The 25,245-nt window shown below is 40.2% G+C and overlaps 1 protein-coding gene across 1 annotated transcript; it reads left to right on the top strand.

The window, feature by feature from the left end:
- Positions 1 to 21,258: 21,258 nt before the first annotated feature.
- Positions 21,259 to 23,664, top strand: LOC143560251 (uncharacterized). Its single transcript, XM_077048590.1, has 6 exons — positions 21,259 to 21,357; positions 21,473 to 21,649; positions 21,719 to 22,441; positions 22,553 to 22,696; positions 22,779 to 22,826; positions 22,924 to 23,664. The coding sequence occupies exons 1-6, from the start codon at positions 21,264 to 21,266 to the stop codon at positions 23,406 to 23,408; spliced, it is 1,671 nt and encodes a 556-aa protein (XP_076904705.1). The 5' UTR covers positions 21,259 to 21,263; the 3' UTR covers positions 23,409 to 23,664.
- Positions 23,665 to 25,245: the final 1,581 nt, after the last annotated feature.

The raw sequence follows: 25,245 nt of genomic DNA on the forward strand, positions 1-25,245 counted from the left end.
CTCGAAAGAACGTAAAATACGAAAATACGAATGGGGAACAAAGCAACAAGAGGCGTTCGATATACTTAAACAAAAACTTACCCAAGCCCCTATACTGGCCTTGCCAGAAGGTATTGAAGACTTCGTCGTCTTTTGCGATGCGTCCCATTCCGGCTTGGGATGCGTATTGATGCAACGAACGAAAGTAATCGCTTACGCCTCTCGTCAACTCAAGGTGCATGAGAAGAATTATATGACTCACGATCTAGAGTTATGCGCCATAATCTTCGCACTTAAGATATGGAGGCACTATCTCTATGGAGTAATATTTACCGTGTACACTGATCATAAGAGCTTAAAGCACATCTTTGATCAAAAAGAGTTGAACATGCGCCAAAGACGTTGGATGGAAACACTAAACGACTATGACTGCGAAATTGTCTACCACGAAGGTAAAGCCAACGTTGTGGCTGATGCCTTAAGTCGTAAGGAACACGAAAAGCCAAAAAGAGTCCGAGCGTTAAGGCTAGAACTTCAAATCGATCTTATTGACCAAATCAAATCCGCTCAAACTCAAGCAATCAACGAGAACAAAATCTCGGATGAGAAACGTAATGGCACCATTGACTCGCAAGTCAAAGGTGACGATGGTATCCTTAGACTTGGCAACAGGATTTGGGTACCAATTGTGGGAGGATTGCGTGAGAAGATCTTAAACGAAGCCCATAAGTCTAAGTACATGATGCATCCTAGGAGTGACAAAATATACCATAACCTCAAGGAGAACTATTGGTGGAATGGAATGAAGAAAGATGTCGCTTCGCATGTGGCGAAATTTTTGACGTGTTTGAAAGTCAAGGCTGAACATCAAAAGCCTTCGGGATTGCTTCAGCAACCCGAACTTCCCGTATAGAAGTGGGAGTTAATTACCATGGATTTCATTACCAAACTCCCTAAAACGACCCGACAACATAATGCAATCTGGGTAATTGTGGATCGATTAACAAAGTCCGCACACTTTATACCCATCAATGAGTCTTACTCAATGGACAAATTAGCTCGTATATATGTTAGCAATATTGTGGCCTTATATGGGGTACCACTGTCCATTATTTCTGATCGAGACAGTCGTTTCACGTCTCACTTCTGGAAAAGCTTCCAACAAGCGCTAGGCACGAAGTTAAACCTTAGCACCGCCTATCACCCACAAACTGATGGGCAAAGTGAAAGGACAATTCAAACGTTGGAAGATATGCTCCGAGCTTGCGTCATAGACTTAGGTGGAAGTTGGGATGACCACTTACCCCTAATGGAATTTTCGTATAACAATAGTTATCATGCAAGTATTCAAGCCGCACCGTTTGAGGCGTTGTATGGTCGAAAATGTAGAACGCCCGTATGTTGGTCTGAAACTGGAGATAATCAATTGTCTGGACCCGAGATAGTCCAAGAAACCACCGACAAAGTTATCCAAATCCTCGAATGACTTAAGACGGCACATGATCGCCAAAAGAGTTACGCCGATATACGTCGTAAGCCGTTAGAATTCAATGTCGGTGATAAAGTTCCTTTGACAGTCTCGCCATGGAAAGGCGTAGTCCGCTTCGGCAAGAAAGGAAAGTTAAGTCCTCGATTCGTTGGGCCCTTCGAGGTACTTGAACGAGTTGGTACCGTCGCATATCGATTGCGACTACCCGAGGAAATGCAAGGGATACACGCCGTATTCCATATTTCGAATTTGCGTAAATGTTTAGCCAATGAATCTCTTGCAATGCCGCTAAAATATGTTGAAATTAATGAAAACTTAAAATTTTTTGAGCGCCCAATTCAAATCGAAGATTCAAAATTAAAGAAACTCAAAAGACGAACATTGAAAATTGTGAAAGTGAAATGGGATTCCCGACGAGGACCCGAGTATACTTGGGAACTCGAGTCTGAAATGAGAAAGAAATACCCCCACTTATTCTCGTGAAGCAATCTCGAGGACGAGATTTATTTCAAGGTGGGGAGGATGTAACATCACGAAAATTTCGGGCCAAAAATGTCAACTTCCAAAGTTTAGGGATCAATTCTGTAACACCCCACAACCGCAGCGGAAACGTAAACGGGGTGCGACAAACACCTCTGATATCAACCACATTGTTTATAAAGAAAACTGAATGCATTAATATACTTCAAAATTACATTATCTAATCTTTCATTACCGTCTAGGTGATACACCCATCATACAATACGATTCATAATTCTATCTGTTATAATGTATCCTAACATCCCGCACACAAATCTTACACACATCAAGCACTTAGCACGTAAGCAATCACTTTATCTTAGTTGTACCTGAAAAGCATGTGAGAAAACGGGTCAACTACGAATAGTTGGTGAGTTTCACAATTTGAGTAAACCTTGATAAATCAATATCATAATATAATATTATCTAGGGACACTGTTAACCCAGTACTGTACCCTTTCCGGGGGCAATGTTAACCCAGAAACACGATGTAATTATGCTGAGCCCACAAGCGAAAACCTCTGTCTGGGGACACTGTTAACCCAGTACAGTACTCATTCCGGGGACACTGTTAACCCAGAAACACTTCTAGGGACATCTGGGGACACTGTTAACCCAGTACTGTACCCATTCCGTACGATTCTCGTATAATTAAATATTTATAAATACACGCAAATCCATGCGTTCAGTATGTACTTAAACATTTCAGTAAAAACATGCTTCCGCCCCGAGAAAGTATTCGAAAATAGTTCAGAAAAAGGGGCTCGTGAAACTAACCTTAGCACATGCAAGCAGGTAACAACAATCATTATCAGTTAACACGTCCAATCTGTAATATGATCCCTACGATCGTTACTATACACTCATCATTAATATAACTTTAACCAAGTTAACCGGTACATCTGGGGACACTGTTAACCCAGCACTGTACCCGTTCTGGGGGCAAGGTTAACCCAGAAACACTTCTCCGGACTCAGATTGTGATGTCGTTTAGAGTTCCATTGTCACAATTACTATTAGTCGTTTTTCTCGTTTTGCGTGCCTAGCACGGTTACCTGTTTTTATGTTTCAAAAATGAGTTTGGTCACACACGACCCGAAAATAGTCGTTGACAGATAGTATAAGTAAAGTTGTGAAATTTGAGCTCGGTTTAGACGCCCCGTTTGGCCGCGGGACCCGTTTCCGTCTTTAGCGTACCGGAAACTGTTAAAATAGGTTAAAATTACTCAAATCATCCGAATTATTTTCGGATGATTTATTTTTACTTGTTTAACTCATTTATATGAAAAAAGTTCATTTTTAGGGTTTTATACACCAGTCAGCTCGCTTAAGCGAACTTCACCGATTTACGCGTTTTAACTTTAAAAGTTTGATAATTAGCACAAATAATTATCCGTTTACTCTCGGATCTTGAAATTTTGCACAAATCACTTTTTAACAGTGGGGAATTTTATAAAAATATTTCCAGAAATAATTCTTATACTTAAAATTTATTTATCTATTTTTAAACACCATTTAAACACTAAATATGTCGTAAATACCAAACGATCTTAGAAAAATCCCAAATTTTTCCTGGATTTCCCCTGCCATCCACATAGTCCCCTGTAATTTTTCCAGAACCAAAACATTCTTTTACATGCCCTTTTTACTAAAACCGAGCTAGAAATCCCTAGAACTCGTTTAACCGAAAAGCCTACTTAAACTTCTCTATCGGACCTCAAATTTTGTGTGTTACTTATACATGATATGAAAAGCTTATCTGCAATTTTCCAGAATTTTTCATGATATTTAACTATTTTTCACTAGTTTTGGCCAAAACCGAGCATTAAATTCACCAAATATTCATCCTTTATCCAAAAATTACCAAAAATTCACTGAACTCATATTTTCATGTGTTTAACACCTCTGTAAAATTTCATGACCTAACTCTAAAGCATCAACAATCTGTCCAATTTCCCAAAACCGAACATAACCGAATATACCTTTCGTTTTCCGCCACTACAAGCTACAAACTCATCTTTCCGCCTTATCTACCACTAAATACAGAGCCTACAAACAACATAGCACAATACCAAGCAAGTTACACTCACGATCAAGCCATTTCTTTCATGGTTACGGTTATGATACTAAAACAAAGATTTAACCGTAAAAATTCGTTTTTGATTCGTTTAACTCCTTTCTTGGACCAAGATCCCTTGTATAACCCGTATACATCAATTGATCATGCAAGAATCGGTTTCCATCTCGGGGTTTCACCCTTTTACACTTGGAAACCTCCTTTTCTTGCAAGAACACTCAAGAAACGAATATGAACACGTAAATAACACGATTTTACCTCGGTTTTTCTTGCTAGAATTGTCGGTTTTTGATTCAAGATCTTGAGAGAATTAAAGGTTTGTTGGATTGTGTTTGTAAAAAAAGAAAATGAAATGTGTTTTGTGGATAAGGAGTCCGATCGGACTAAAGGGAGGGGTGGGGTGGGACCCACCTCTTCATTTCTAGCCACATATTCCGATTTCCGAAATCTGGATAATGTTTTGGATAATCTGGTTCAGTTCGTTTTTAGGTTAAACGTTTAATTCGGCTTAAAACGAGGCTAATACGGTCGTTTTTCGGCTTAAAAATGAAATTTATATAAAACCGATTTAAAAACTTTAAAAACTTAAACCATGACATTTATTAACTTAATACATAATATCATTAGTTATCGCGCATCTTTTTCGGCTTGATCGATCATCTCTTGCTCGGTTTGGTATTAAATGTTTCGTTTAACGTACCGACGTACATTAAATCGAAATTCCTTTTCTGCGCCGTACTTTACTTATCCCGAAGCATTAATGCTTCGTAAAATCACTAAATATTATAGATATCGTCTATAATTGAACCATCGATTCGTTCGGGTTTCAATAACTATCGATCGATTGATCGCATATTCAATACGGTGAATTATATATTCACGTACAATCAATACAATGAACCATGTATTCTCGTATTATTACTATGGTAATTCATGTATCTGACATTAAATATGACGTAACTATTATCTACCGGTTAGGGTATACCGGGTTTCGTCGGAATCGTTATAAATTCTGTCAACTTCCAAACTCCAATGGCTAAAATGAAAAATTTGAATTCTCGTCCTATCGCGGTACGCGACGGGACAAAAGATAATCCCATCGCGGTACGCGATGGGACTGGGTCAGACGTTATAGAAGAAGTCAACAGCGTACGCGATCGCTGTTGAGCCTACGTCATCGCGTACCGCGATGACGTGGCCTGACACGCCTGACACCTTTTCACCACGTGTCCACACGTGTGTAAGGCCCCGTTCCCGGTAGCCCTACTTTCGTGTTGGATTTACTCATAAACACAGTTCTAAATATCAGATTTAATTAAAACACTCGCGGAATATAAAAGCTTTCGTAAAACATTTCATAGCAAAACACATCTTGTCTTAAAGCAACATCTTGTCTTTCAAAATAAACAAAACATGAAACTTAAACGTCTTGAGTCTTCCGATGCCAGCCTCTTATTCAGTGCCATGTGTCTCCTCAAGCGAGCTGCCTCATCCTACTCACCTGCGTGCATACTAAAAGTCAGCTACGCTGAGTGAGTTCTAGTTAATCATACATTATATAATACACACAAACTTATATTCTTTCATTCATACTTTCATACTTTCTTTTGTACTAACTTGCTTTCATATCTTACGTTATAAAGAGCATTACGCCCTACATTCCTCGAGTATTATTAGGGCTCGGTACCCTCCTTCCTCGAGTATTATTAGGGCTCGGTACCCTCCTTCCTCGAGTATTATTAGGGCTCGGTACCCTCTTTCCTCGAATATTAGTAGGGTTCGGTTCCCTAGTTCTCGAATATTAGTAGGGTTCGATTCCCTCTTCATTACCATACAACCATACATCATACCTCGAGTATTATTAGGGCTCGGTACCCTTTTCATAACCATACAACCATACAACCATCATTTCCTTCTTTTATTAACTTTATCACGTTCATACACATAAGCATACATATCATACTTACCTTATATATAGCGTTACAACCTGACAGTACGTGCAATATCCGAAGATCGTTCACGTACCATCAAGCAATCATTCATACATTTCACATTATTCACATAAGGCATACACTTATCTCTTAGGATAAGCGTATTAACAAACATATTGAGTATGCACACAGCCCCGAAAAGATAACACATAAATGGGGCTAGAAACTCACCTGGATCTTGTTACGCTCTCCGTTAATCGTTATTCCCTTCTTGAGCTGTGCACGGCTAACTGTATAATATTTACATGTATCAATTAACTATCACTACTCATATCATCTTTCTAGTCTTAGCTACTACCCACAACGAACGGGGGTTCGAGGGCAGCGCCCCTGGCAGCGGGGTCTAGGGGCGGCAGCCCCTAGCAGGGTCCAAAGGGCAGAGCCCCTGGCTGGGGTCGAGCTTGGAAAAATTTTATTTCCATTAACTGTCTTAACACATTTTCCATTAGCCTTTTGAATCATTGAATAATATGTTACTTAAAAGTTCAAGGGCTTATTTGTAATTAAATCATTCTTTTCTAAGTCCAGGGACTGTTCTGTCATTTTATTAAACTTTCTAGTTCGTTATTCAGTCTTTAACGAATTGACTTATCTTAGCGAACTGGTCATTTGTAACGAACTGAACCCTCTAACGAACTGGACCTCTGACGAATCCGTCCTTGTACGAACCAGTCCACATAGCGAATCAGTTCAAGTAACGAATTGGACCTTCTAATTCGTTATCTCCTTTAACGAATGGCTATAACGAAATGGGGGGGGGGGGGTTAATTCGTTATCTTTTCCTTAACGAATCAGGACACGAACTAAGGCTAGTTCGTTATCTTTCCTCAGCGAATCTACTTAACGAATCACCCTTATGATTATTATATAAGTAATAAGGATATTTTTATATTATAAAGGGAAAAAGAATATGTTTCTTAGAAAAGAAGAAACGTCGGGTTTTTATAATAAACTAAAGGTTTATAAATATTGCTTTTAAAACTAAAGGTTTTAAAGTAAAAATGAACTAAAGGTTCATCGAGATAATAAGACTAAAGGTCTTAAGCCGGATTGTATATCCGACTAATAAAAGTTATACTCGTATTATAGGTGCGAGATAGCAAGAAAGATTACGCAAGGACAGTGTTGGAAACCGATCCCGATCAAAGGTGAATACGCCCCACTTTTACAAACTTGTTTTCAATAAATAAACGTGTTATGTGTAAAACTTTTCATGAGACTAAGTGTCTCTAAAAACATTATGAATAAAAGTAAAAGCCTAGCCCTCAGGCTGTAGTATACGTTTGTCTGGATCCTTACATATGTGGTAAAATGCGGTGGGCACATCGCACCACGCCTGGTCACGACCTCCAGCCATGATGGGCCGAACCAAAGTATGTTCGAGTGAGAATGACCTTGTGTATATTTATGGTACCTAAGTACGTCGGGACGCTACGGTGTCTTGCTGGGGTGACGTAGGTAGAGGCTCGAGTTTATAATGATATTGTTTTAACTTTGTTATTCCTAAGCCAAGATGGGCCGAGGCATGCGTAACCCTCGAGGGGTAATAAAGTAAAAGAAAATGTTTTCGCGTCAGCATATTCACCAGCATTCGTTACTGACGTATTTTTATAACATTTTGCAGGTAACCAAGATTAGAGCTAAGGGACGAAGGCTCAAGAATCCGATGGCTTGGATAATTTTGTTTGAATATAAAATATGATGTTTTTGTTAAACTTATAAACAATCAAATCCAATCGAGACTTTTGTCTCGACTTTTGTAGTGCAAATATTTTACAACTTTAATCCTTATATTTTATAAAGTCTTCCGCTAACAATCGTAACTCTGATTTATATACAAAAGTGGTACAAACTATCGAGTTACACGCCTAGGCCTAAGATGGGGGTGTGACACCTTGGTCCATCCAGCTCCCCAAACCCACTTATAAGAGAACTCATATGGACCACTTTTTTTGACAAATCATTTGAACTTTATGTTTAACTAATCTAAAATTTGTCTTAGGTAGGGGGAGGGAATAATAATACACGGATGCTGATATTGATGGAATTCGTGAAAAATTGTCGACTTTTGTGGCATCCTTTATTTACCAATGAATGTTCGTATCGATGTTAATGAAATGTTAACTTTGAAATATTGTTAATTTTGAATGTTTGTTAGTATATTATGAAATATTATATGAAATGGATTATTTTGCTATATATGAATTTTAGTTTTATTATGAGACGTTAATTGTCATTATTTAATGTGGAACTTATAAATATGTCAAAATATTTTTCTTTTATAATACTTAAAACCATGACACGCAAACGCGTGTAAAAAAAAGATGTCAATAATACTTGTCATAGATGCGTGTCATAACAAGATGACACACAAACGTCATCTTTTATTTATGACAAGGTCTTCCTTGACACGTGATGGCATGTTATCTACCCCTTTAATGACGTGCATTACGCCTCATTAAAAGTCTATTTTTTAGTAGTGAATGCGACATAAATTGGATGTGGCTCAATGGTAGAGCACTCACTTTACAAGTGAAAGGTAGGGGGTTCAAACCTCACTATCACCTATTTATATGGGAGATATGAGGGATGACCCTGGTATGTCTGGGTTCGAGTCCTGATCTCACTCGGTTTTACCGGCTCCTCGTTGTCGTGCCGTTTGGCGGGCGTAGGGGTCGGGTTTTATCTGGGAGAATCCCTCAATAGATGGACCGTTAGGGGCTCCATCCGTCCGGACTAGTGGCCGGCTTGGGTTACCTTTAGCCAATGGGACCCGCGTACGAAGTATCCGGTGTTACTTAGTTGGTCGTTCCAAAAAAAAAGTAGTGAATGCGACGATTATGGTTGTCATAACTGTTAACTGTGATGACATTTCATGAACGGTTACAAGGATTCAGTACACCCCCAATACAAAAGAATCATAGAATTTCATGTATTAAAATTTCACATAAATGAACTTCTCTTTATTTTGTGAAATTTCTATTATTAATTTCATGTAGAGAAATACTCTCAAAACAAACTATATATATACATATGATTCACAAAGATACCCAATTAGGCGAAATTCATAAATTACATATGTTTCTTGATAAAAATACATTCCAACTCCGTTGTCTAACAACAAAAAGATCACAAAGGCCAAAACCACGAGAACATGTCACAAGTATATTGCAATTTGGTAGAAGGAGACGATTGCGAAAGGTTAGTCGAACGATTTGGCATAAGTAGACGATTGCCGAGAGTTCTAATTTGCCAGAACCCACAATTGTTGTGTAACAACTTATGGGTCAGTTAAGCTATATATAGCTTAACTCGAAGTCCATGAATGGTGTTATGAGTCCATCCCATATCCCCGACGAATTCAAGGATCGCCTCAAGCGGCAATTCGTTGGTGTGTATGTGTGTTGGAGGGGGAGGGGGGGGGGGGACTAGCAATAGAATGGCCTTTAATGATATGGTGAAAAAAACAACATATCATCGAAAAAAACGTAGACGAAGAGCTGCTCATAGGTGAAATTCGTATAGATCGCATTTTCGAAAAACGCATCTACACAACAGTTTTCATGTTCACGACAACCTCTCATGCCTCACTCACCTAACCACGGTGTTGTGTTCTATGGATGTGGTGGCGTCAATGTGATGTGTCTTCACTTACATTGACACCTCAATTATGTATGTATATTGTTTTGTCTACAGGTTTTTGTTTCATTGTTTCAAGAAATTAAAAAAGTAAATAAAACTCCTTTTATTTTGTGTTCTTCAGTCTGATCGATGAGTCGACATGTATACATTAATTAATTAGAGTAGACCACGTAGTATTATTATCAATATGAATATTTCATATTTGACCATACATGAATATGAAATAAAATTAATTAATTAATTAATTAATTGGTGTTGCCAAATCCACTTTTGCCATCTATGTGTCTATAAGTCAAAACTGGTCACGGGTTGGGACATAAAATTAATTAATTGGTGTAAATGCCTTTTTGACTTAAATCTCCAATTTTAAATACCATTCCTACTCTAGTTTAAAAGTTAAATCATGTGCATTTTGAATTGTGTAGCAAAATGTATTAGCTTTAGACTTAATTGTAGTTATGGTATCTGTGATGAAATATAAAACTCAACTTTTAATCTTGTAGTGACACTTTTGTAGGTAAGGCTCTTATGATGGTCATTTACTGAATTTGAGCGGCATGTGTCAATGTTAAGAGGAGAATCCACTTACAATATAGTGTAAGAATTGAGGTCCGGATCTAGATGGTAAGCCAAGGACAAGCAAAAAGGATGAGGTAGCGTTCTGAAGGAAATTTGTTGGTGAAGTTCGTGGATGAAGTTTTTGCGCTTGCAAAGTTGGAAGCGGACGGGGATGGTCCCCATCTCAAATACTCTCTCACATCACATATGTATTTGATATATAATTTTAATAATATTTTAATGGAGTTCGTGGAAGTTTGAATAGGGAAAGAAAGTATAGGTTTTTTACTAAAAGTTTGAAATCTAATTTGAAGTCGATGTGTCGGTTTGTTAAGGTCTAGCGATGCAGGTGTTTAAGTTCCTACATACATGATTAGGTAATTTAAAATCTACTCCGTCGACATAATTCAAAACTTTGGCATTAGCATAATTCAAAATTTTGACAACTCGGACGTTCTCACTCTTTTATTTTAATTATTGAAGAAACATTAAGTCTAAACTGATATGGTTAAACCTAATATCTCACCCAATAAAAGATTACGGACAGTAGTGAGCTCCAATGGACGACCCACCTACGATACCAAACACCGTGAGCTCGTTACGAGAAGGGAAATAGGGTGGTCATCTCGTAACCACACTCCAGCGTGAGAATCGGTATGGTAAGTGATCGGAATATATATTGACAATTCAGAGAGTGTGGAATCGAATCCTTTTTACCGTTGGACCTCATCTTGTATTTATTGTTGAAATGGGGAGAAAGGTTGGGCCAGCTGTCCCACTCAATAGAAGCTTCTATTCTCATGGCCGAGCATGATTGCCTTTCCTGATTGGTTAGACAGTCTTGCTAGTAATATTCTTTCTTTATGTGCAAGTACTGCGCTGGCACATTCTCATTGGTTCATCGTGCGCTCATATAGTTGCCAGGTTATTGAGCAGTGGTGCCTCGCCACGTGTCCTGCCTATGGTGGTATTTCTGTGCTTTATTACTTTTTAATGCTGAGTATTTCCTCTGCGGCGGTCTTGTGTCCCTTCGTGGATGATGCACTTTCTGCGGGCTTCTCCTATTGACTTATTATTTGTATAGTGTGTTTGGTACCTTACCCCACAAGTCCCCCCAGTCCATTGTTGCTTCTGCGATTTATTCAGCGGGTGGAATACTGGACTTATCATTTGTTTATGTCTTTGCTCTAGGTTGTATTTATGTGGGTCCTATGGGAATAATTTCCGACTCACCTGTCTGTGTCTAGCTGTGGTGATGTCATCGTGCGTGTTCGACTGCTTCTCATTTACTTCAGGTGGGTATAAATGTTTTTGCAAGCCGGCGCATTGAATTCATTGTTTCCGCGCCCCGTGCTCGTTTTTTTATTTGTTACCCAATGAACAAATCTCCAGTTGTTCAACTATCGCATTTGTTTCTTTGGGTATAAATAGGTGATAAATATTTGTTTCCGTGCATTCTATTTCTGCGTGTTTCCTTTCTTTCTTCTTTTTCCTTCTTTGGATATCAAATTATTTCTGCAATTTGACTATCTTGACTGGTGTTGCATGGTCGAAAATTTTTACGTGTGCTCTTCGGGTCTCCCTTGGTGATCTATCGCGGTGCTTTCCGACCAGGCTTCATCCCCGTCAAGTGTCTTTGCTTAGGGTTTCTATGTAAGGATTGGCGTTCTGAGTATTTCTTCGGGAGTAGTGGTCTGCGATGTATTGAAGAATCGTGGGTTAAAAATCTCTCTTACCCAAGTATTCTCTTAGGTGAACCTTTCTGCGATGTTCTCTCGCGGGTCTACCGTTGTGTAAAATCCCATTGAGACTTAGTAGTAACTGAGTGGCAACCATCTTTTGATGTGGATAAGATTGTACAAGTGGGCCTGATTGTATAGACGTCAGACGGCGCCTTTGTCAGTGGTTTCTCTTCAACCGTGCGCGCTTGTTGTCTATGCGCCCACTTGGTTTTAATTTTTCAACTTCCCGTGTGACATTTCAATCTCTTATTGGACCTCCGGTTTTTCTGGAAATCTCGATTTTAATCCTAACCGCCACTAGAGATTAGTATAAATAGGTAGTTTGCTCTTCTTTTTTTCATTCTTCTCATATGCGTTATTGTTTTTCATGTTTCTCTCATATTTCCGTCTATTTCTTTGTTTGAGTCTTAATACGATGGCTTATTCGTCGACCGATAAGAAATCGGGCAAGGGGAAAAGTAAGAAGAAAACCAGTGGGTCTTCTATCCATGATTCCGTCATTAAGTGCTATCGATCTGACTATGAAACTATTATCTCGTCTTATCACATATCCCCGTCAAGGGGACCAGAGTTCCCACCGGAGGGTAGCACTGCCATGGATGCTCCTCCGAGCAAGCTAACTTTGTATTCTGAGTTTTTCGGTCATGGGAATTTTCGTCTTCCCATTACCATGTCTGTTCGTGATGTTTTGTTATGCTACGGCTTGCATATTACTCAGGTTCATCCGCTGGGTATGATGTGCTTACGTCGTTTCGAGTTTTGCTGTCGTAGTCAACGTATTATGCCTTATGTTGACAAGTTCTTGGTGTTCTACAAGATGAACACCAAGGGTGGTTGGTATGGTTTCCTTCTTTGGGATAAGGAAGTAACTTTCATCGGAGATGCTCCGCGGAGCCTCTACGAGTGGAAACAAAGGTTCTTTTTCATTAACACCAGCGCAATTCCCATACCAATGAACTACCTGGATCCGTCTGTTCCCATTGAAGATGAGCCTCTGTGCGATTTCAAGATCAGTACTGGTATAAGACTCTTACCACGCGTGAGACTCCTTTGTGTTTTATTCAAGAGTATGCCTTGGTTGCTGCTGGGATATTGAGTCGGATTTAGTCGCGATCTCATAAGACATCGATCTATGGCCGCGACATCTTAAGTAAGTGTTGTTGGTGTTTCACTTTGTTGTGGGTTTCAGCTGACTCTTTTTAATTTTTTTTTGTTATATGTAGTTATAGGTAGTGTCATCAATTTTCTTTTTAAGGATGGACCTGGAGTCATGACTCGCCGTAACTTGCTGGAGGGGGAACTCCCCATTCTTGAAGAAACTCGCGAAAATTTTGTGTTTTCGTTAGTTGGTGCTGAGGGCGCTGGTGAGCCGATTCTTAATCCCTGACCTTTAATTGCTATGGCCGCGGATAGTGTGAAAGTGATACTATCGACTAGTGAAGAGTCTAAGGATTCACCGCGCCACTCCCCTGATTCTCACGATTTGCATTTGGCAGGTCCACCGCAAGATACTGTTGATCTCACCAGTTCTTCCAATGAAAAGACTGTTAAGAAGAAGAAACGTCGGGAGAGTCCTATTGTTGATCATGTTCATGTTGATTCTGTGAAGCCGATCGCAGAACATACTGCTTCGAAGAGTTCTCTTAATCTAGATCTCCTTTATCCTATTAGGAAAAAGGCCAAGCTCAGTGAGAAGTCTGCTTCTTCCGCGGGTTCGACTCTTATTCACTCCTTCCAACCTATGTTTCTGTTTCTGACCTTCTTTCCTTGTAGGTTCATTGAAGAAAACTATTGGTGGGCCGTCTGGTGGACCCGTTTTGAAAAAAAAATTGCTCGCCAACCTACTCCACCTCCTGCTGTTTAGGAAGGTCCTATCAAAATGCCATCTCGGTCTCCTACGCCTATGAGAGAGGTGGAAACCGAAGAAAAGGAGATAGAGATTGTTCAGGGGCATGAAGCCGTTAGTGGCCGTTTGAATACTCCTCTTCACTCAACTTTTCCAGGATCTTTCCTCTACTCGGGTTGGTCCCGTTGTTGGTGATTTTGGTGCTAGTGGGAGTAGGCTTGGTCCTGGTGGTGGTGGAAGTGGTGGACACGGTGGAGATGGAGGTGGCGGAGGCGGGGGTATCCTCTTTGGCCCTCATCCTCGTGGTGATGGTGGTTTTTATGTGCCTTTTTGGAGTCTTACTCCTTAGTCTCGCTTTCAAGATCTTGGGGTCGGCCAGGATTTTCTCAATCATTGTTTCCCTCCCGCGGAGCTCGATTACCAACGTGCTCGTGCCCGGGGTAATTTATATTATGATTATATTCGCGGTATTGCCCATTCTCTGTCTGTGAATCACGAGATTGTGCGTGAGTGGCTAGTTAAGAAAGATGATTGGGAAGATTTGAATGTTGACCGCGAGAGGTTATTGAAGGAGGCTGAATATCACTGCCAGGAAGCATAGACTGCTGCGTGGAACTTGGCCACAGCTCACTAAGAGTTGGCGTCTGCTCAGGCCACGCATAGTGAAGGTGTGAAACGTTAGGAGGATTCTTACCGGCGCGAAAGTGTTCGGCTGCGGGGTGTCTGGGACAAACTTCAGAGGGTGGAGTACGAGCTCGAGGTGTCTAATAATGCTCTCCGACTACCCGCGACGGTGTTATTCCAGAGAAGGATGAGGAGTTGGCTCGTGTGCGTGCTGAGTTGGATGGATTGAAGGCGATGGTGACTTCCAAGGATGAGCAGTAGGAGGATTTGGCCAAGGAGAATGCAATTTTCCAAGCTGTTATGGATGGTCAAGCGAATCAGCTCCGCATGAGTGATCTCACTGTTCAAACCTTGTAAGCGGATCAGAAATGGCTGATGACCGATTTCGTCTGCGAGGTATGTTCTGGTTTAATGTTCAAATATTTATGTACTCATCTCGTCCGTTCCTAAAAATTTTTGTTATCGTTTCAGATTGTTGAACGAGTCAAGGATGGTCCTGAGTTGATCGATTACGTTGCGGAACTTTTGGCCACTGCCCATGAGTCTAGACGCAAGGATGGATTCCAAGAGGCCGAAGAGCTTGCTGCTTCTAATCACCCTTTGACCGACTTCGCGCTGCACGATATTGATTGTGACCAAATATACAAGGAATTGCAGGTGAAGTACGAAAACTTGTCGTTCGGCGGGGTCACGACTTATCGTTCAGGAAATTCCGCAATGTGGACAGAAATAGGAATGATTTTCCGAAAAATCTTTTCATTGCCACCAATCTCCCATTTAGGGTTTCACACTCTTTCAGTGACCTTGAAGAGGGCACCCAGGAGATTTCCTGTACCTTTTCGGGGTTGGCTTTAAATCCGTTTTTTGTGACAATCACTCGCGGAACTTCCCTTCTTCCATCCCAAACGAGCATTTGCTCAGGTTCAATTTCATATTGATCTTTCACAACTTCTGAAATGTGTCTTCAATGTCTAGCAACATTTGGTCTTCCTTTAGACTTTTAATGACCAAATCATCCATGTATACTTCAAGGTTGTTTCCGATCTTTTCACCAAACTCTTTGTCCATTAGGCGTTGGTATGTAGCTCCCACATTTTTCAATCCAAATGACATCATTTTGTAACAGAACGTGCATTTGTCTTTGCGTAAAGCTGTCTTATCTTGATCTCTTTTCGCCATGTGATTTTGATGGTAGCCTTTTTATAAATCTAGGAAACACTTGAAGCGATATGGGGCTACTGCTTCTACTTTTAGGTCTATCTCAGGCAATGGGTAGCAATATTTGGGACATGCTTTGTTCAGATTCTTATAATCAATGCACATCCGCCATGCTCCCTTACTTTTTGGTACCATCGCTAGGTTCGCGACCCATGTCTGGTATCGTATCTCTTATGATGTCAGACTTTAACAGCTCGCTTACCTGATCGTTCATTGCTTTTGTCTGTTCCAGGCCCATCTTTCGTCGTTTCTGCACGATTGGTGTGAATGTTGGGTTAACCTTCAAAGCGTGTTCTGCTATCATGCGCGGAACACCCACCAAGTCAGCGTATTGCCATCCGAACACGTTCACATTTCTTAACAACAGTTGCTTCAAGTGTGAGACTACGTCGCTTGACAAAGTAGGTTCGATGGTGATGGTTTAATCCGGGAACTTGGCATTGAGCATCCATGTTTCAGGTTCTTTGTGACTTGTTGTTTTATGCACCTTTGGGTGTTTTGACCGTTCCGCGACCAGACAGACTTTATTTGGTCTTATCAATGCGATCCATGTTGTTGACTATTCTGACAAGGTTGTGAATCAGACATTCTTGTGGAGAAACCTAAACAGAGTAACAAAGAAAAACATGTTGAAAAGGTATCAACTCAAGGACCGCATATTCATAGCAATAAAGTTTTTGTTGAAGATGTGATCATTGAAGATGTAATTGAACCTGAAATTGTGCATAAGGAATAGCACATTCCACGTTCTAATCACATTATGTTTGAACCTCATGAATTTGAGGAGGGTGTGTACGATTCAATAATATCTAAAATGAATAAGCCTAAGTCACCTAAGTCATCAAGTAGATGCCGAACCATGGAATAGGGACTGACGAGGAGGGCAACAGGGGTCGGGGCAGCATAAGGTGGAAGCAACATGGGATGGACAATGGCTGAATGAAACTTTTTTTCGTTAAATGTTGAAGTATGGCTTAGTCCAAGCGTCCAAGTTTAAGAGAACGAACAATGGTTTTATTTGGTTTAAGCTTTAATATGGTTCGACAATAAACTTTAATTGAGCTTTAATTGATTTTAGCGTTTAATTTGGTTGGACTTTAAACAAATAGGGGTTTAAACAAATAGGGGTAACGTTAACTGACTAAAAAAAAAATTACACCACCGATGAAAAGCTAAGAGTAACGGATGTTACCCCTGATTACAGGCTACAGGCTATGTCCGACGAAAACTACCATATTGTAACTAATGCCTATGGAGCCAACAAAAAAATGTATATCTTTTGTAATTATTGATAGTATTTGGACTACTAATTTCTAAATTTGGACCGCTATAATGTTTGAGTTCTTTAACTAGTTAGGTTATTCGCTATGTAGGGGCAACCTAGTCAAGGTGGATCTAGACAAAAATTTCAGGGGTAACGTTCAAATTTTTTTTTACTGTTTTATGCAATGCAAACGGTAATTTTTTTTATCGTATTTCATATAACAACTTTCTTTTAACTTGTTCTTGGACATATATTATCATTTTATTGGAATTTTCATTTAAAAAGATTGCTAATAAGACATTGTCGTTTCATCTTCCAAGTTCCCTAATTTTAGAACAATCAAAATACAAACCCAAAATCTCTAATCAATTCCAATTTACATGGTCCAAATATCAATAAACAATATCATTCAAATATTCAATTTCCCTTAAACAATCCAAATTAACAATTACATTTTTAGATAAAAGTAGAAGAATACCTAAACTGAACAAGTAGAAGCCGAACCATGGAAGAAGGACTGAGGAGGAGGGCAACAGGGGTCGGGACAACATAAGGTGGAAGCAACATGGGATGGACAGTGGCTTAATGAAACTTTGTGTTGTTAAATGTTGAAGTCCGGCTTAGTCCAAGCGTCCAAGTGTAAAAGAACAACGAACAATAATTTTATTTGGTTTAAGCTTTAATATGGTTGAACAATAAACTTTAATTGGGCTTTAATTGATTTTAGCCTTTAATTTGGTTGGACTTTAAACAAATAGGGATAACGTTAACCGACTAAATAAAAAAATTGCACTACCAACGAAAAGCTAAGAGCAGCGGATGTTACCCATGATTACATGCTATGTCCGTCCCCAAACATAGTCTCTTCACGTCATTACCACGTAAAAAACGGGGTTTCGAATCCCCTCTTCATAACATCTCTCTGCGGTTTTCTCTTCCATGTTGTCTCCAAATCGCCCCTCACAACGCTCAAAGCGGATGCGGATGGTCTTATAATTAAAGATGGATTTTCCTTTTTTTTTGGGCAAGAATACTTTCTTTTAATAAAAAATACCTATGTGCGATGGGGACTGTGTAAGTGGAGTCAACTCTTTTGTGCCCACTTAAAGAACACACGTCGTATTTTCTTTGAACCATAAGGTGAGTGGGAGTAATTGTGGCAATCAGTGAGACCCATGCAATTATAAAGTCGGTTATGTGAGTAAAACTAACTATATCGAGTGTTGTTACCATATCAATATCGTATCAAACCAAACTAATACATACCGAACAAATAAATATATAATATAGGTACCGGTGTTGCAATTATCAATATCAGTACTCATTTTTATGGTATTTAATAAATATATAACACTTGTTTATTCGTTTAGGCATATAATGACTATATTATCTTATATTATCTGGGTTACACGAGACAATTTAACACCGGTACCGAAACAGAAACTCAGAACTAAATATTTGTAACTTTTATTCAATTAGATCTAATGCTATTGTAAGCATTATTTAAGTTTTTGCATACACGTACAAATTCCAACCAAACATGCAAAAAATCCGACTGATAAAATCTATAGTTCTATGATTTTCCGGTATCTAAAGTGTAGAGGGGAAGCAAGCACTACACGACATTATATTGTAAATGCATATTATGACACCTGTTGTGATGCTATATAATTTGGTGAAGAGATGGACATGCAACTAATGCACGTATCAATATCGAAAATACTCGAGGAGCCACATGTGCATGCAATATGCTGCTACATGCTACTCTTCTGCCCCCATGGTCATCTTTGTATTAATCAATAACTTTAAGTAGGAAAATGTTTAAAGCAAAAAGGTGAATATAATTTGGATTATATATATGGGTTAAGTTATTCTACAAAGGGTAATAAAAATGAGAAGTATGAGAAGCCATAAATAATTGACATGTGTCAAGTGGAGACAAATGGAAAAAGGGTATAGAGGTAATTGTATACATTTTCTCTCCCTACATGCAAAGCACATGTTAATATCCCCATCATTTTCATAACGTTTATAACTTTTTCGTATGATATATTTTTTTTAAAAAAATTTATCATAATAACAAGCATTTTTTATCTTTAATATGAATATGATTTTTGTTATATAAAATTTAAAACAAAAATCATGTCATTGTGTCTTTTCGCTTATCATTATGTCTTTTTTCGTCATTATGTCTTTTCGCACACCATTGTGTCTTTTTTCGTCATTGTGTCTTTTCACACACCATTGTGTATTTTTCGCACACCATTGTGTTTTTTCGCTTATCATTGTGTATTTTCGCACACCATTGTGTCTTTTCGCTTATTATTGTGTCTTTTTTCGTCATTGTGTTTTTTCATTATTGTGTCTTTCAACTCATCATTATGTTTTTTTAAATACTAATAACACCGTTGCGTAATAATAATATGTAAAAATAATGATAAAATAACAACAAATTATCTAATACATAAGATACAATGATTAATGCATGTTACACAATAACTTGAAATGCAAAACAAAATGGTGAATACGTATAACACAATGCCTAAAACGTAAGACACAATGGTGAATACGTATAACATAATGACCTAAAACTTAAGACACAATGGTGAATATATATAACACAATGAAACGTAAAACACAATGGAAACAACATATTACACAATGACATAATGAAAAAAAAACACAATTAAAAAACCCATTAATTTTTTTTATTTTTATATAACAATATGATACTCATATTAAAGATAAAAAAACGCTTATTATTATGGTGAATTTTCTTTTAAAAAAATGATGTCGTATGAAAAGGTTATGGACATTTTAAAATGATGGGGGAATTGACATGTGCCTTGCATGTGAAGAGAGAAAGTCAACAAATGTGTGTTATTACCTTCATGCCCTTTCCATCAATTTTTATTTATTAAATTAATCTCAATCATTCAAATTTAAGATCAATGGACTGGATTTCTTCTCACTCTTCTCATTTTTATTGTCCTTTATATTCTAACTTTACCCTATATATATATCCAATAACAAACATGTTAAAGTTGTATTAGCTCCTTTAATATGTTGGATTTGTAGGCCCTTATAATCAGATCATGATTACACAAAGTAATTATAGAAATTAAATAACTGATAAAAACAATTTGATTAATGTAATTCCATTAATTAAGAACTCATATGTCTCAGGGGAGGCTCGGAGGGTGTGTGAGTCACACCATTGGCCGGGGACATAATGTTCAGGGGCACAAATTGTTTTATACATATTACATATATATGTTTTTTGGTGTTAAAAATAAGATTATTTGTAATGATTTATAAGATAAGTACATGTTCGGAATGATTTCTGCTTATAATAAACAGGTCGATAAAAGTTTTATCCGTGTACGCTAGCGAATAAAATCTTTTTGTTAAGGCATACGGCCCTTTTTATTTTTGCTCGTACAAGGTATTTAAATTCTCGGAGACGGCCTTGATATGTCTTGTGTGGCTTACAATCAAGTGGTTGCGGGTTCTAGTCTCACGTGACATGAGGTAAAACACATGGGAAGAAAACACTCTAGTTGTTTTACGGTGAAGTTTTCAAATTAACCCTATTTAAACGAACCCATCCGTTGATCTTTGATGAGGAACAGTTATCAAAATAGCCGTTTTATACAGTTATCAGTAAATACCAAACAATCGTCCCACTTTTCATGGGATTCGATCTCATCGTCTCCAAACTGATACTAATTCGGTTTGTTCGTTGTCCTACGCCGCAAACAAACAAACAACCAACACGATCACGACATAATTAACCAACCTAACGGATCCAAACTTAGAACTAAACATAAACAATACATAAAACAATACATGAGCAATACCTAAACAATAACTTTAAGAAGTGATTGGGATTAACACACCAGGCCAAAATTGTTGTACATGCTAACATGTATATTCTAAGAAAAAAGACAAACTCAGTGCCTATTTTCAGTATTGTCCAAAGTTTCCTGACATCCAATTGTCTGATGATAATCGATAAACTATTTGACTATTTGTATTATGTATACAACCGCTATGCTTGGGACTGTTCATATATGCCAAATAATCACATCCTGTAAACTTTATATACATTATTATACAAGCATTTATTTGGTGATGACCCATATTATCACAACCGAGTTATCGTGTTACTTTGTGGATGTGCCACATAAGCTATGGAATGATAGGTGTCACTTATTCTCTGGCGATGTGTCCACCAGTGAAAGATTATAAATTGATGAACTTTGTATAGGTGAAAAACATATATGGTGTTGTACGAGGTAATTAACTAGGAAGATGAAGATTAACAAGAGTTTGGTTTTGTTGGCACTTTTATTTGCTGTTGGAATTATAAGCTCTTCTGCGAGATTACTTGATACTAATGATGATAGTGAGTTTTGTATTTTGTTTTTAGTTTGTATTTATGTGTGCATTTGATGATATAGTTAAATATAGTTGATGTTACTCTTGTTGTGTTAGTAACATGTGAGTTTGGTGAATTACAGAGTTGGAAGTTGATGATGAAAAGAAACGACTGACTGATAAAATCAGTGTAATAAGAAGGGGAGTTTTTGAAGTAAGTGATGATGGTGATTTATCAGAAGAGATTGCTGTTGGTGGAGGTGGGAGTGGAAGTGTGGGAGGTGGTGGAGGTGGAAGTGTAGGAGGTGGTAGCGGTGGCGGTGGACATGGATCAGGTGGTAGCGGAGGCCATGGCGGTGGAAGTGGTAGCAGTGGTGGAGGCCATGGAGGCGGTGGTGGAGGCCATGGCGGAGGAAGTGGAGGCGGCGGTAGTGGAGGTGGTAGCGGTGGTGGAGGAAAGGGAGGCGGAGGAGGTGGTAGCGGAGGCAGTGGTGGTGGCAGTGGCGGTGGAGGAAAGGGAGGAGGCGGTAGTGGTAGTGGAGGCGGTGGAGGTAGTAGCAGTGGCGGAGGAAAGGGAGGTGGTGGAGGTGGTAGCGGAGGCAGTGCTGGTGGAAGTGGCAGCGGAGGAAAGGGAGGAGGTGGTAGCGGAGGCGGAGGCAGTGGTGGCGGAGGAAAAGGAGGAGCCGGAGGTGGTAGCGGAGGCAGTGGCGGTGGAGGAAAGGGAGGAGCCGGAGGTGGTAGCAGTGGAGGAGGAAAAGGAGGCAGTGGTGGTGGTAGTGGGGGGAAAGGAGGTAGTGGTGGTGGTGGTGGACACAGTGGGGGTGGAGGAAGCAAAGGAGGTGGTGGTAGTGGCGGCGGAGGACACGGAAGGAGTGGTGGTGGACAAGGCAGCTCTGGTGGAGGTGGTGGTGGACACAGTGGAGGCGGCAGCGGTGGAGGAAGCAAGGGAGGAGGTGGTAGCGGTGGTGGGGGCAGTGGCGGAGGAGGAAGCAAGGGTGGGGGTGGTAGCGGAGGTGGTGGACACGGTGGGAGCAGTGGAGGTAGTGGTGGTAGCGGAGGACACGGCGGGGGCAGTGGAGGTAGTGGTGGTGGAGGAGGAGGAAAGGGAGGGGGTAGTGGTGGACAAGGCGGTGGTAGTGATGGCGGAGGAAGCAAGGGAGGGGGTGGTAGCGGTGGTGGTGGACATGGCGGGGGCAGCGGAGGTAGCGGTGGTGGCGGAAAAGGAGGCAGTGGTGGTGGTAGTGGGGGGAAAGGAGGTAGTGGTGGTGGTGGTGGACACAGTGGGGGTGGAGGAAGCAAAGGAGGTGGTGGTAGTGGCGGCGGAGGACACGGAAGGAGTGGTGGTGGACAAGGCGGCTCTGGTGGAGGTGGTGGTGGACACAGTGGAGGCGGGCAGCGGTGGAGGAAGCAAGGGAGGAGGTGGTAGCGGTGGTGGGGGCAGTGGCGGAGGAGGAAGCAAGGGTGGGGGTGGTAGCGGAGGTGGTGGACACGGTGGGAGCAGTGGAGGTAGTGGTGGTAGCGGAGGACACGGCGGGGGGCAGTGGAGGTAGTGGTGGTGGAGGAGGAGGAAAGGGAGGGGGTAGTGGTGGACAAGGCGGTGGTAGTGGTGGCGGAGGAAGCAAGGGAGGGGGTGGTAGCGGTGGTGGTGGACATGGCGGGGGCAGCGGAGGTAGCGGTGGTGGCGGAGGAAGCAAGGGAGGGGGTGGTAGTGGTGGTGGTGGACATGGTGGGGGCAGCGGAGGTAGTGGCGGAGGCGGACATGGTGGGGGTAGTGGAGGTAGTGGGGGTGGAGGAAGCGGTGGTGGCGGACACGGTGGGAGTGGAGGTGGTGGCGGACATGGCGGGGGTAGTGGAGGAAGCGGTGGTGGCGGACACGGCGGGAGTGGAGGGGGAGGACATGGTGGTGGTAGCGGTGGTGGTGGTGGTGGAGGACATGGTGGTAGCGGTGGAAGTGGCGGACATGGTGGGAGTGGCGGTGGACACGGTGGTTCTAAAGGAGGCGGTGGAGGAGGGGTAGGAGGCGGTGGTGGTGTAGGTGGAGGAGTAGGAGGTGGTGGTGGTGGAGGAGGTAAAGAGTGAGCATATATGAGAGATAGTTAACGATAATAAAAGCATGCATGCATTATGTAATAGAACTAATGTAGTCAATATATTGTATGCTTTAAGTATAATAGTTAATAATCAAAGGGTAGATTAGAGTGATAACTTTATCTATCCTACAAAAACATGTATGTATGATCCACAAATGAGTAGATTTGCTTTTGTTCCAATACTAATTGTTATAATGTTAGATGGCATGTGTGATTTAACTAGCTAGATTGGCCATTTTATACATGATAAAGTCACATGTTTGTCACTTTAAAACAAGTTAAGTTGAAACCAAAGTAATCCTTAACTGATAAGCCTACTTCCTTATGCTATACACGGAAAATGTATTTCATGCCTACATAGAGCATGTAGTTCATCTTATTAGACATGTTTGATTTGAAACTAAAAACCATTTTGTTTGTGAAAGTCATTTTATTTGTGAAGGTAGAACCATTGCAAAATTGCAGTGGTACGTAGTAGATTTACAAGATTGGTTTTAACTAAGGTTGATCAAGTTGTATTATCCAGTTGATAATTAGAATGTGAATCCTTATAACAAGTTAAATGATCTTAGCTGGGTACCTTTATGCCCTAACAAATAGCATTTATAAATTCTCAGATCATCCGTATCCAAAACGGCCCAAAAACTAGCATTTACGAATTCTTAGTTCATCCGTACCCAAAACGTCCCCAAAACCATCTGTATCCAAAACGCCCCGAAAAGCCAAAACTCCCCCACCATTGGTCCCACCTCCTTCCAATCTCGTAACGTTGAGAGACATCTTGACCCTCCAAATCTCAACATTTTGACCCACCCTCCAAATCTCAACATTTTGACCCTCCAAAACGCCTCTAAACGCTTGTGTGTGTGTGTGTGGGAGTGAACTATAATGAAAATTGGACAAGGAATTTAACAGAAGCAAGGAATGTTTATTGAATTAATAAATTGGGGGTGAAGATAGTTACAAAGCTTGAGGTGAGAGAAGAATATCTAAGGCTATTCGTAGTGGGCTAATTGTGAGGGGCGATGAGGCCGATTTGTGAGGTGAACATCCTCCCCCCCCCCCCCCCCCGGTGACAATAGGGGCCAAAAGGATGGGGGAGATTACTATTTGTCATTGTTCAAAACAATAATAATAATATTTTAATAATCTGAACGTTGAACGATCATAACTATTAAAAAAACCCTAATATAAATACCAAACCAATTTAACAATATTCATCATTTCATATACAAACTCAAATATAAATACCAAACCAATTCAACCATTTTCATCATTTCATACTTCTTCATCAATACAAAACCTATTTTCATCAAGTTTTTTTTTTCAAAATGGATTCCCCGAACTCTTCCGACATTTGGGATCAACTAATTGTGGATACATAGAATATTGATCAGATGAACCAAGAGTCATTGGAGGAGAAGGAAGAGATCTGAGCGCAATGCGGGTCGTCGCCAATAAGATTGTAACATCCCGAAATTTCCAAAATGATATTAATTATATTACTTAATAATAGAGGGAAAGTTTACTCGGGTTATCGGGAAATAAATAAATAGAGTGGGAGTTGGTATGGGTCGGGCTAGTGTTGGGTAATGGATATGGGTTATGGACTTGGGTTATGAAAGAAGGAAGGAGAGTCCATGGGCTTAAGCCCATGATCCCTAAATATAAATACCATTAACCACCATTTAATCCTCATTCTCACATATTCCATACACACACACCCAAAACACACACGACCCGAACCAAGATCCGAAGGCGAAAACCCGAGCTTGTTGGTGCTGGAACGTTGTGACGGACCAAAACAACATCAAGGCTTAACCGTA

This window comes from Bidens hawaiensis, unplaced genomic scaffold, assembly GCF_021521415.1.
Source record: "Bidens hawaiensis isolate Kalapana, Puna unplaced genomic scaffold, B.hawaiensis_p1.1 tig00020321_1, whole genome shotgun sequence".
Taxonomy (NCBI): domain Eukaryota; kingdom Viridiplantae; phylum Streptophyta; class Magnoliopsida; order Asterales; family Asteraceae; genus Bidens; species Bidens hawaiensis.